Source organism: Perna viridis, chromosome 14, assembly GCF_037379345.1.
Source record: "Perna viridis isolate PV_CMFRI_1.1 ecotype Kerala chromosome 14, ASM3737934v1, whole genome shotgun sequence".
Taxonomy (NCBI): Eukaryota; Metazoa; Mollusca; class Bivalvia; order Mytilida; family Mytilidae; genus Perna; species Perna viridis.
The window spans coordinates 4,176,819-4,190,030 of NC_142458.1; the positions used below are offsets into that span (position 1 = coordinate 4,176,819).

The window sequence follows — 13,212 nt, forward strand, 5'->3', positions numbered from 1 at the left end:
CTTTTGACCTTCAAATTGTTTTGCATCAAAATTTTATAATGGAAATGCACAATGGAAATATGTACTAAAGCTTTTGTGAAAGTTTCATTAAATTCTATTCAGTGGTGTAGGATGAGAAACAAATTAGCAATGGATCCCCATATTCATTAAAGATTAAGTCCATGTTTGGAATGTGAAATCTCATCAAGGAGATCACTTATTTTCATCTCAAGCAGCTAATTATTATTTGTCATATATTTTTCATAGGTTTAGGACTACTGTAAATATCAAAGAAAATGTTTGACTTACAAATTAATCCACGAAAAACAAGTCAATAAAAATCATACAGTAATTTAATCATGTTTATCTTTTCAATTGGATTTCATATTTTTTTAAATGCACAAAAAATAAAAATTTACCATACTGGTCCTAAACATGTTTCCATATGTTTTAAAACACATGAAAACATTAGTTGCAATTTTGCCTGTGTATCTTAAACTCACCAAGCAGACTAATTATTATCATCCCAAGCTGTTGATAATTTAAGCAACTAACAGTGTAAGCAGAGAATATTATTTTACCTCTTTCTTCTTTTCCTGGTGTGGAATGACATGTCCATCTATAGATGACTTGCCTTTCAAGAAACGCTTCTTAAGATCTTTAGGATGAGGTGTATCATGCCGAGTAAAATGGCTCTGATAGAAAAGAATCAAAAGAAATAATCATGCTACACAACAATCAAGCATCAAACATTGGACCATCTCTCTCCATGCATAATATAAACATCTCAAAAGTGGAGCCATTCATCACAAAGCGAGAGTTTTTTTAGTTATGAAAACTAAATTACATGTTGAGAAAATTCTGATCCAAGAGAATCTCTAGGAAACAATGTATTTAGAACAGTGATTTTTTTTTTCTTTCAAAATCCTACCATACCCACTATCCTTTTTGTAACATCAGTGTCTTGTCATGTCAGTGCATGTTAACTAATTCTCTTACCCCTTCACTTTCTGTGTCATCGTCATCTTCATCTTTAGGAACATCAAAGTGTATTTTACTATCTCTGTGTCTTTCTATGTTATCAGACAGTCGGCTATCTTGGTCTGTTGTTGTACTTCCCCTCAAAAGGTTCTCTAGGAAATATGACATGATGTATAAAAACACATCTTCAATATAATTTACATTATATAGTAGTTCATCCTAATCATGCATCAATTGTGGAGAAGAGGGGTTCAGAACGGGAGGCACCTCTATCATAATTTGAACAGTGGTTGTTATTCAAGACAGTTAGCCTCAACAATGAAAGAAAATAATCAATTAATAAAGAGCTATAAGCGCATGATATGCCCATTGCCCTTTTAATGAATTTATATGATCAACTAGAAATACTAGTGAGCCCTGTCAAATACCCTCCCATCCCCCCCCCCCCAAAAAAAAAACGTAAATAAAAAATGCACAAAAAATTTTGCCCCAACAAGGCTACCTCAAGTTTAACTAAGTTTGTACGACAGAGGGACAGACAGAAAATGGTATTCATAGAACATCCCATCTAAGACAGGCGTATAAAAATGTATGCATGGATGCACGATGAAGTCAAATGAAAAGTGCCTCCCGACCCCCATACATTTATTTCTGGAATAGCCCTAAGGATTTCACCATATTTCTCAGAAATTCTGGGTTATATTCAGTCCAACAGAGGTTAAATAAAAAAATATCAATAATGGTTCTGCATTGATCTGAAAATAATAATATAGACAGACATTGTTTTACGAAGCCAACCAAAAGAGCCGAATAACCAAATCAGAAGTAAACATGCCGTAAGAAAAAGAACTGTAACAGTAAATTCCTGATTTGTAAAAGCAGAAGAAAATCAGGTCTGCATTAATAAAAATGTGAACAAATCTGTCTCAATTAAAAAAATATTGTTCAATACAGAACAAATTAAAGAACCAAACAAAGAACTGTATTTCCATCAACTATATCTATATCTATATCTGTACAGCTCATGCCAGACATTTTATCAAACTTCAGCAGATGTTTTTGTCGGTCTTTTACATGCTCAGACCGAAAATAAACTTTAAAAAAAAAAAACTTTTTTATGTAGTTATTTTAAGATAAATATTGGAAAGTGTGTTATTTCATTACATACTCTGTCTTTTACAGAATATCAGAGCGAGTGAACGAGTTCGTTTCAACCACACGTGGACATTCTAACATGTATCTCTTCCAAGAAACAATTAGGATACTGGTAGACAGGATGTTTATACACTACTAAAACCACACAGACTGTAATTTATAAAGGTTGACAATTTTTTATGTCTGATATTGGAAAATCGTTGTCGGTCATTTGCAAAATTTGTCGGTTATATATTCAAGTTATCATGTGAAAATCGAGTGGCTACATTTTATTACAAAGACTTACCACTATACAACTGCAAATTTTTTATGATCCTATAAAATTTTGTAATCATAAAAATGAATGTAACTACAGAAGATCATTTGTTTTATCCTTAATACATACCCATACTTTCAGTGTGGAAATCTTGCTGTGGTAAAAGGAAACAAGTCAGAACCTGCTGACCAGTGCGTTCATCAAAATCTGTCTGGAATTTCAACATGGGTTTTGCCTGATTCTCTGATAACCATAATGCCTTCAAATTTAGATTGGCTACAGTAATCGGCAAATACTCTAGCCTGCAACACAAAATAAAGAATATGACGATTAATTAGATATCACTATTCTTACATTAACAAAAACCTATCATTCATTCCAATCAATAACCAATACAGGAGGTAGACCTAGGGTAAGGGACATAACTCCTGAAATTAGTGATACGTTTGTATCGTATTCAATTTCACCAAAGCCTCTCAAGCTTTTCATTGATGCAGAATAAAATCAATCCAAGTTAATTAGATGCTTACATAAAATGGCTGTAAAATGCTAGGTCTACCTCCTTAAATGCTTCATAGGGTGCAGTTTGATATGAACACAAACAATTAAGCTTGATACAGGCTGGATTTACATTGTGAATGTCTGACACAGCAAAGATTCAGACCTGACCTATAATGCACAGAAAATGTTTGTTTTTGGTTCCTTTTCCCAAATTCCTTAAAGTCACAGAAAATCAATCCATATTTGATACAGCTTTTTCAAATTTGACTCTGGTTTCACTTTTGACACTGGATAAGAGAGAAAACAAAAAACTTTCATGATAAAAAAAAATGACACAGATTTCAAGGTCAAGCTAGCAGGAATGGTAAGGTAACAATGGAAAGTTTTTCATGCATTTCTTTCTTGTGAAAAGTACCGAGGCCGATTAATTTTACGGAACTGCAAACCCTAAGTTATGAAAAATAGTAATCAGGGGGTTATATATAGATTTTTTGTGAGGAACAAACATTTCTGTTTCATAAAGCTGCCATAGGAGCTCTACAAAAGCCACAAAGTAAATTTTGTACTGAAAAATAGGTTACTGGCAAATGTTGAAAAGACCCTAAGCACATTTTACGGAAAGTCATGACAATTTAAAAAAATCCAGATTTCATTATTTTTTCGTTATAAAAAATGGAAATCACAAGATTTCCTTCCTAATTTGTACGGTGTATTTTAATAACCAAAATCAAAAGACTAATGCTAGAATAGTAAAGGTTGGCAGCTCTGAATATTTTAGCCAGCGATTGTAAAGGCAGTCAACATTTATCACAACACATCAATCACCTACCTATTGCCTGATACATCTAGTACATGTAGATCATCTAGTCGACCCAGTTCCTGTGGTAATCGTAGTAATCTATTATCACGCATTGATAAGACATTGAGTCGTGTACATCGTCCAATTTCAACAGGAATGTCTGTTAAGCGATTTCTATCCACATTAAATATTGTCATGCATCTAAGTTTGCCAATTGTAGTTGGAAGGTCCTAAAATACAAAGTACAAAATAATACTAATGATTCAAAACTCTGCTGAAAATAGAACGTAAAAAAAAGATAGGTCAGGCATTTTCAACCTTCCAGGTTCAAAGAATGTCCAACAGTCTATTCCCATGCGTCACTGCCTTTTTGTTAATCTTGCAGGATTTTGATGACACGCTTGTTTTAGTTACTACAATTGCAATGCCAGGGAAGGGTATTGCTGGGCTTTTAATTCCAGTCTTCGGTGGCCCAAACCCCTAAAATTACGATCTTAGGAAGCCTGACGGACTTAAAAAAAATTTATTTTAGGGTGTTGTAGTGTTCTGTTTATTTTTGGGTTCTTAGACATATCTAAATAGTCTGAATAGATTGAGTGTTTCATGTTATGTAATTTCATTATAACAGGATATTCTTATTACTAAATTTAGATTCAGATGATTTGGACTTAAAAAAAAAATGTTTTTATATAATTTCAAATTTGTTTCAGGCCACTGAAAAATCATTCTTCAGTCCGAATAGCTTCTGTCTGAAAAAGTTAACCGTGAAGACTGTAATTCTAGATACTCTGCAGACAAATAAAAACATGTATATACTAAAAAGTTTTTCATGTATATTACATCTTGACATTTCATTCATAAATGATTCAAATCACTTGAGTTTTGTTCTTTGTGCTGATTTGTCCGCTGATTTCCTGATTATGACAATAGCATGCAAATGCTGTTCAATCACAATGGCATATTCACACCACAATTGAAGAAGGAGGTTTAGTGTGCTGTAAATCCTAGATTTAACCCACCATTTTGTTTTGAATGCCTGTACCAAGTCTGGAAAAATTGTGATGCCAGCTGATCTGATGGTGTTGTATCTACTTTGCAAGATTTATTTTGAACTTGAATCAGATAAGTTTTCATACAGTTGTTATCCTTATTTTCCAGCCTTCCTAGACTTTTGCAATATTGCACTATATTGTAACATATGTATTTTTTTTTGTTATACTGTATTTGTAAGGAGAGATAGAGATCCATACTCAAGTTCTGATCTAGTTACAATGTCTACAGATGACAATAGCATAATACTAAAATATGGGTTTTAAAAAATCACAATTTTTTTTTTAAAGACATAGTCTTCAATATAAGTGCCTTTAAAAGAACTTATCAGTAAAAATGTCAAGGTTATGCCAACATACCCACTCTACAAAAACAGAGAGAATGGTTTTGTATGCAAGTCATGTGTAAAATACTTTTTTTTTTTTTTATCAAAGATCAAATACACAGTATTTTAAATTGAGAAAACAAAGATCCATCTCAAAATTTTATATGTTAGGCCAACTTTTTTTTATAATCTGTTTTACAGGATTTTTTTTTTAAAATTGGGTCGAGGGGAGCAAATAAAAATAAAAATAAAAGTCAAAATCTTGGCAGGTCAATGGAAAAAATAAAAATAAAAGTACTTGTTTTTCATGTTTATTTTATTTTTTTTGCTATATTCTAAATGTGTGAAAAGTAAAAGCTTTTGATACCCAATTTTGATATACATTTCACTTCTTTAATTATTAAGACTGATTGATACTATTTTCACAATGAAACAGAGAATACACACAAATTTTTACTTTTGAAAAGAAGATGTATAAAATATTTTCAATGTGTAGATACATTTATACCCCTTTACAAGTTTTTGGCTACATTTCCAAAATGTTTTGAATGTGTATTTCAAGTCATTTGTAAACATTTCGACCCTTCTGACAATATATTTTTGCGTAGGTAAATACATCAGAACCCACGCCACATTTTGATCTTATTGTGACTAATCAGTTATGGTTATTATTTGGAGAATCACATTTGTATTATATCCTAGGTATGACTGGATGTCGGCATCTTATTGATATAATGTGTTTTGATAATGGTTTTATTGGTAGGTGAAATGATCTTGATAAAAAGCTGCAGCGGAGATGTGCAGTGTTGTCCATCAATCTTTAGTTTATGTAATTTGATAGTTAAATTTAAAAAGGTCTGTGTTGTTTACAATAATGACATGTACATTATTATAATGACCAATAATCATCAGCTGTCCAAGCCAGATAAAATGGTAATTATAGGCAGGATGTTTACCCAGTTCAGTATGTAAATGTGATTCCTTAAATTTATCCATAGAGAATGATCTTATCTCTTGGTTGTTAGATAGGAGCTTTTCTAGAAAAGATGATTATTTTGAATTTGCAATTGGTATTGAAATAGTTGGTTAAATCAGTATCAATTGCAGAGGTGGGATGTTGAACAACTCTTGCTTTGAAAAATGTAAATAATTTGTGCAGAACTTTTTACTGTATTACAAGATATGTTGAGATTTAGACATAACTTTTAAGCTAATATTGCCCGCTGGTGTGTTGGGCAGTGTACGAGAATGTTGTTTGGTTAATAAGCATTGATTTCATAATCATGGAGTTAAATATATTAATCCTTGTGAAGCTGTCTGCATAATAAAAATGTTTGTGCAACCATGGCAGGACACCTTGGTTATGACAACCGCAGCTTTCTCATCGACAATATCATCAATTATTTCTTTGACAGATAGAAAAGATTCACTTTTCCGTATTCCCCAATAATAACAAGTTTGAAATAATCGTAGGCCGACCCTCCAACGCATTGTTGTTGTGGTCGGCCATTGGCCTTCAGTGTTTTTCATTAATTAATGATAAATTCTGAGAGCTTCCGATAGCTTACAAACTTAAAACGATCGCTGATTGGTTGCTTCTTTTTTACTCGTCCATTGAAAAACTTGCGATCTATTTTCTTTTATTTTTAGCATGGGATCTTCTTACAAATATTCCAGGAGTCGGTGTATTTTACAAAAATAGAACAACATTCACAAACTTATATTTTTATTTTATTTTTGGCTATAATAGGGTCAGCGGTCCCGTAAAGCAGATTATAAAAAAATGTTGGCCTTACAAACGTTAAATTTTACTTACGGACAATAAGTTTTCTGTCAAGATTAACTCCTGCATACTTTCACAGCTGTAATTTCAAATGTTCTTTAAATAGTACAAATGACTTAAAAAATGCTTTATCACTTTGAAGAAGTTAAAATATAAAAACAATTATATTTTGTATCAAAATTGCTATAAAGTAACTGAACTATTAGCACAGATTTTTTAGTAGAAAAATGATACATTTTCGTCTTACTATCATAATTCATTGTAAGCAAATATGAAAATGTTTTTTTTTTTGTTTTAATATATTAAATAATTTTAAAAAGACACCTGTACACAGTTTTCAATTCACAAATTAATAATATTTATCAGATCTTTACCTGCCAATGGCTGGAGTGAGGTTTAGAAGCCTGTTTTGATCCACTTTAAATATTGATAACTTCTTTAGTCGACCTGACAAAAAGAAAATTGCCAATAAAAAATTTTAAAAATATAACAGGAACCTAAAACATTTTGCTAAAAAGGATAAATTATCAAAAATAAAATAACAAACATTATACAAGTATACAAGTCCTTTTATTCGTGGGTACCAATTTTCATGGTTTAGTGGAAAATGATCAGTTCGTGGATTCTTGAATACATGGATTTGACAACTCTATCATACTAACGAAAAGGAGATTTCCTTTTCGTTGGTTACCAAATTTCATGGTTTAGTGGAAAATGATCAGTTCGTGGATTTGCCAACTCTGTCATACAAAGGAATAGAATATTTTTTTTTTTGTTGGGAGCAAAATTTCGTGGTTAACCAAACCCATGAAAATTGATGCCCCACGAATAACAGTACTTTCATAGTACTTTTATAGTATTATGTACCAGTCAATATAAAATTCAGATACAGCCTACACCTGTATGTTCGATGTGATTCATGTTATAGAAAAACCAACCAAACAATGTTTTGGGCTTTTATTTTTCAGTAACAATGGCCTGTATTAAGATCTATAAGAAACCTTCTGATAAAAATTAATCAAAATCAATTTGAGCTACTGGAAAATAAACAAACAGACTGCTACACAAAACTAAAACTAACCAACACCATCAGGTAAGTTCTCTAGGCAGTTCTGAGATAAACAAAGATCAGTAAGACTCTGACATCCCCCAAGCTCTTCAGGCAGATAATCTAGTTGGTTTTCTGATATATCAAGGATGGAAAGCTTCTTTAAGTTACCAATTTCCTGGAAAAAAAAATTTTCTTACTAATTTATTATATAATTACCACGACAAATGATTCAACATTTCAGGATTGATCATTCTCAGGGGTGAAGATTAACTTTTTGAGGCCAGTGGCCACCTGGGCTACTAAAGTATAAAATCTATTTGCCCAGAAAAAAAGTTGGTAGCCCAGACTTTTTCAGACAAAATTTTGGTACGTAAAAATACTTGTTTGAGAGTATGATCCATTTGTTCATTGTTGAAGACCCTCATGCAACATCAAGATCAGGAATAAAAGCCCAGTCCCTTGATATTTTTTTTTCACTGTATGGTGTGATTTGTTCTCACACACACATTCACTCATTCACTACATAGCCTCCCTATTTATATGTATCATGGAAACCCAAAAATGTGCATTTGGAAGTTAAAAATGTGCTTTGGATAATATATCTCTTTCAATGAATTTAAATTATACAACCAATTCATATAATTTCAAAACTTTAATACATAAAACAGTAGACTGTTTGAATATCCTAGAGATTAATTTTTGTTCTGATTCTGAACAAATTAATCTCTAGAACATTCACACAGCCTTGCAAAAACAGAATCCTTTTCTAAACCACTATCACACTCTGACAAGTCTGACTAACTTCATCAATACTGTAATGTTTCTAACTTGTCTGTAAATAGTTTTGTATAGCATGTATTTTATATATGTTATGTGTCTCTGTACCAAATATATGGTTTATGAGAATAAGGATTGTTGTTGACTCAAAATGGCTACCATCCTAGCTTCTCACTCACTTCTACCCTTTATTCCTGATTCTCTCCTACCTCTATCTCTTCTTCTGTCTGACTTTCTCTTTTTTACCTGACTTCGTCTGCTGCCTAATTCTCTCCTCCCCATTCCTCACTCTCAGTAGCCAACTCTTCAGACTTCACCTCTTCCCTTATCATCATTAATGACAATAGGCTTAGCAGGTGCTTAAGACAGTTTTTAACTGATTTATTTTTATTAATATTCTTTTTGGTATGTCCTTCTCTTGGCTGTGGTGTTGGTTTCTTGGTTTTTTTTAACCCCAGAAATAAAATTCCACATTTTACGAAATCCCGGAGGCAGAAATTAATAAGCAATTCTAAATAAGAAACCGACATCGGTTATGAATGATTTCCGTATTATTATAACTGGTTACCGATAAAAATGTAACTAAGGAAGCTACGTTTCCAATCGAAAGGTAACCAGTTAAAACTCAAACCACAACTTCTGTTTACAATAATTTTTTTTTGTGCAATTCGCCAGCTGGGTAATTAAAATAGAAAAAATGGTTGCCCAGGCACATTTCTAGTCGCCATTGGTGAGTGGGTGACCGTTAATCTTTTCCCCTGCAATCTTAACAGAATTTAAAGTACCATGGTCAAAACAATGGCTCAGACCACATGAAAATACATTCATGACATGTCATATCTAAATATTCACATCACAAAAATTGCATAAATAGGTCACACGTCTTATAATCATGTCACATCTGCCTTCTACTGAAGAACAGAGACTGTTCTAGCACTTTCTTATCAAAAGAAGAAGCAAAATGCACAGTATGCTTCTAATGTGAGTTTAATATAACAATATTGATTTTATCCTGTTTATATTTGGCACGTTCAGATCTATTTATATAAATGTTTCCAATTAAAGGATAAAAATCAATACCAACAAATGGAGATATAACCTGATTATTTGAACTATTTGGAGCATCTTAGAGTTTAATATTGTTTAAATGAATTTCATACATGCGGAGAGCATATATTTAAACCTCAAGTCAAGCAAATAAACAGACAGCAAGTACATTCTGAGAAATTGACATAAACACAACTGGGTTCTTTCTAAAAATATTCAACATGTCCTTTACCATGGAAGAAAATTTAATCATGCCTGACAATTAAGTGAAATTAACATTTGAATGTATCATTGTATGGCTTTGAAAATGTAACTACAAAAGTCTTGCCTGTGACTTTTCATTTCTGCAAGAATTATAGTATTACAGACAAACCATGACAAGCTTCAAGTTTCATTCAGCTTTGAAATTTCACGGATTAACTTGTCATAGCATTAGTGAATTAACACAGTTGAGACATTTTCCTATTGGGGTCAACTTTTAATTTTATTGACCAACAAAAAACAAATATACATGCAAGTTCTCAAAGAAAATCTTTCTCCTAACAACAAAAATTCCTACCCTTGATAATAAATGAAACTACAGCACATGCTTTAACTAGAATGTACATACATTAACACCAGAGAAGATTTTATGAGGTATACAAACAAAGTGGAAACTGGCAAAATCGAAAGTAAATATACAGTAAAATAAAAGAATCGTAACAATAAAATCCGGATTTGGGATAAAAAAATTCTGCTAAAAAGCAGAACAAAATCATTCCTATAATACTTAAATGTTATGGTTCATGATTGTTCCCGAGTACCCTTACTCCTACAATGGTGGTCCATGTTTTGCTTTTTGAAATCCCTAACACATGAATACATGAATATCAAAGCTCAAAATACTTGTTTTTACACATACAACCCAATTTTTATTTCCCAAAAGTTTAATAAAAATCATCATATTTAAGGGAATCGAGGATAAAAGTCTGAGGGATGGGCAGAAAGACGACCAGTCAAATGATCCTTTTATATAACTGTTCTTTAAAAATAGGACATTAATGGAACATTGATTCCCACCAAACAATGGTGAAAAAAGGGGAATAGCAAAATGCTAAAAACAGCCTGAGAGGAAAACTGCAATTTGGACTTTGCTGAAAATTGAACATAACCTGTATTTAATGGTACTAAACAACTTTACAAACTTCTAAAATTAAGGCTATGCAGGGTGCAGCTTAATACAACAGCAGAGGTCGAAACCTGAACAGAATCAGAATTTGAACAATATACACTCATATGCTGTTACTGGAGTTATATGTTAAAGTCTATGAAATAATAGCTTTGGTCCGTTTTTGGCCTCAGATTCTAAAATTGTTGGGACTATAACCTCTAATATAAATACCAAGCTTCCTTTTGTGGTTTGGAACCTTGTTACAAATTTTTATAAATATCCCAACTAATATTCAAGTCATCACATGAAAACCAAGCGTCTATGGACGCAGATGGTGCAATACCATTATACAACCGCAAATTGTTTGGGTTGGTTTATTATTCATTGCTTCATTCTTAAGTTATCATCTGGAAACTGTCGAGGGACTGACAAATGGACACCTAACTTTCTAGTGGGTATCACATAATACCTTGCCATTTCATGTAGTGGTGAATAAAATCCATGTGGCATAATAACTGCAACTCAAAACAAATACTAAAATTATATGAGAACATGTCTACTTACTGGAGGCAATTCTATGAGATCATTACCATCTAACCATAACTCCTGAAGACTTGGTAATGACCCAATAATTTCTGGCTGTAAAAAAGAATATATTGACACCAAAAAATTGTGAATACAATAATACAGCTCCTTACCAAAATATTAAGTATCATTCTGTGTTAGAATCAGGTAATGGGTGGCACATCATATTTTAATTTGGTCATTTTTGTCTGAAATATATTCAGTAGATCTAGAAAACAACTGAAAAGCTATTTAAATTTATCCTGAAGCATCTGTGACACAGATATTTTTTTGACTGCTTGTATAAGGAAAAAGTACAGGAAAATTTTGCTGTCATTTTTCCATGGTGCATTTCAACTAAATTTGACCAATCAATATCTTGAAAAGGCAAATTTTACAAACACTTATCAGATATAAATACTTCCTTAATGCAATAAAATCTCCACATTTTTTTCCTTCATGTGCCACACTTTATACACATTTTGCATGATCCTTAGACAGTGAAGTACTTAAATCACATTTTAAACTTTGTAGATTCAACTGAAAAACTGGGTTAACATACTACTTTGATAAAATGAGAAAACCAATCTTTGAACATGTCTTTTAAAGGATAAAATTTTAGTCTCTAAAACTTCCCAAAAATGTGTAATTGATAACATACCAATTCATCAATCTCATTGCTGCCTAAGTCTAAGATTTCTAACTTGACTAAGAAAGAAATAGACTGTGGAAGATTCTTGATCATGTTTTCTCGGAGTTCTAATGATACCAAGTTGGATAAGCTGCAATACATAAACTGAACTATTACTCATTCTAAATGTTTGCATTTGAAGGCATATTTCAGACTTAAATTGATAATACAACATAATGTATCAATAGGATACAATGTCCCTCCACCAAGTGACAGCTACAGTCTGCCCTGTGGTGTGAAGGTTTCCTCTTCTTTCAATGAAGACCTATGGGTGGCCATGAGCTGACTTTTTTTATCCTGGAGTTGTTGTCCATATTCTTTCACATATTCACAATTCTCGTTATAATTTGATCAATATTGGTCCTGATTTCATGACTGTAGATGGAGTTTCATAAATGAACTTCTTATTAATAAGCCTTCCCCATGTCAATTTCTTTAATTCATGCACATGTATTTTTCACTTACAGATTCATGTACATGTATCTTTTACACTTACATATATATGCTGGTTTCATTATTATGACCTCCTGAAACTTGGCTATTGCACTATTTCTGGCAACATATCTTTTTAAGGGCACAGTAGTTTATGTACATGATATTTTTAGTACTCAAAATGAAAGTTACAATGACTAGAAAAAAAGTTACAAAAGAAGGCACTTATGGAATAAATATCATATTCTAACAAAATCCCAAAACAATAAAATGGAAAATTATTATATCTTGCATGCATCCACATAAGTGAAAATTGTGCTATAAAATTTTCTTTCAAGGAAAACCCTGATGTATATAGACTAAGTCAAAAGTAAAATAATATTTTTTCTTTCACCTAATCTGAATATATCATCTCGAATTGTACCTATGAATATCTTCTAAGAAGACAGAGAAAAAAAAATCATTGGTTTTACCTGCCAATATCCTGAGGCAATCTGTCCAATGACACATCATTTAGACCAAGTCTTGTTAGGTTCCGAAGTGATGTAAAACCTGGAGGTAATCTAAAAGAGAAAAGGATGCATTTAAAGTCATAGTACAATTTGAATACATGTTATACAGACTCAAATGTCAAAACAATGTTTTTTGGGGGTCTAGGACACTTGGAGGTG

The 13,212-nt window shown here is 32.1% G+C and overlaps 1 protein-coding gene across 36 annotated transcripts in view; it reads right to left on the reverse strand.

Moving 5' to 3' along the window:
• LOC148597793 (protein scribble homolog) overlaps positions 1 to 13,212 on the reverse strand; it is a 71,143-nt gene that overhangs the window by 50,919 nt on the left and 7,012 nt on the right. For all 36 annotated transcript variants that reach the window (XM_088560329.1, XM_088560358.1, XM_088560354.1 and 33 more), the window contains exons 4-13: positions 13,015 to 13,104; positions 12,080 to 12,200; positions 11,419 to 11,493; positions 7,911 to 8,055; positions 7,204 to 7,276; positions 6,863 to 6,908; positions 3,702 to 3,901; positions 2,501 to 2,673; positions 979 to 1,112; positions 561 to 674 (exon numbers count right to left, since the gene is read on the reverse strand). In XM_088560329.1, the coding sequence (XP_088416455.1) occupies positions 561 to 674; positions 979 to 1,112; positions 2,501 to 2,673; positions 3,702 to 3,901; positions 6,863 to 6,908; positions 7,204 to 7,276; positions 7,911 to 8,055; positions 11,419 to 11,493; positions 12,080 to 12,200; positions 13,015 to 13,104 (1,171 nt within the window). The remainder of the gene's footprint in view (positions 1 to 560; positions 675 to 978; positions 1,113 to 2,500; positions 2,674 to 3,701; positions 3,902 to 6,862; positions 6,909 to 7,203; positions 7,277 to 7,910; positions 8,056 to 11,418; positions 11,494 to 12,079; positions 12,201 to 13,014; positions 13,105 to 13,212) is intronic.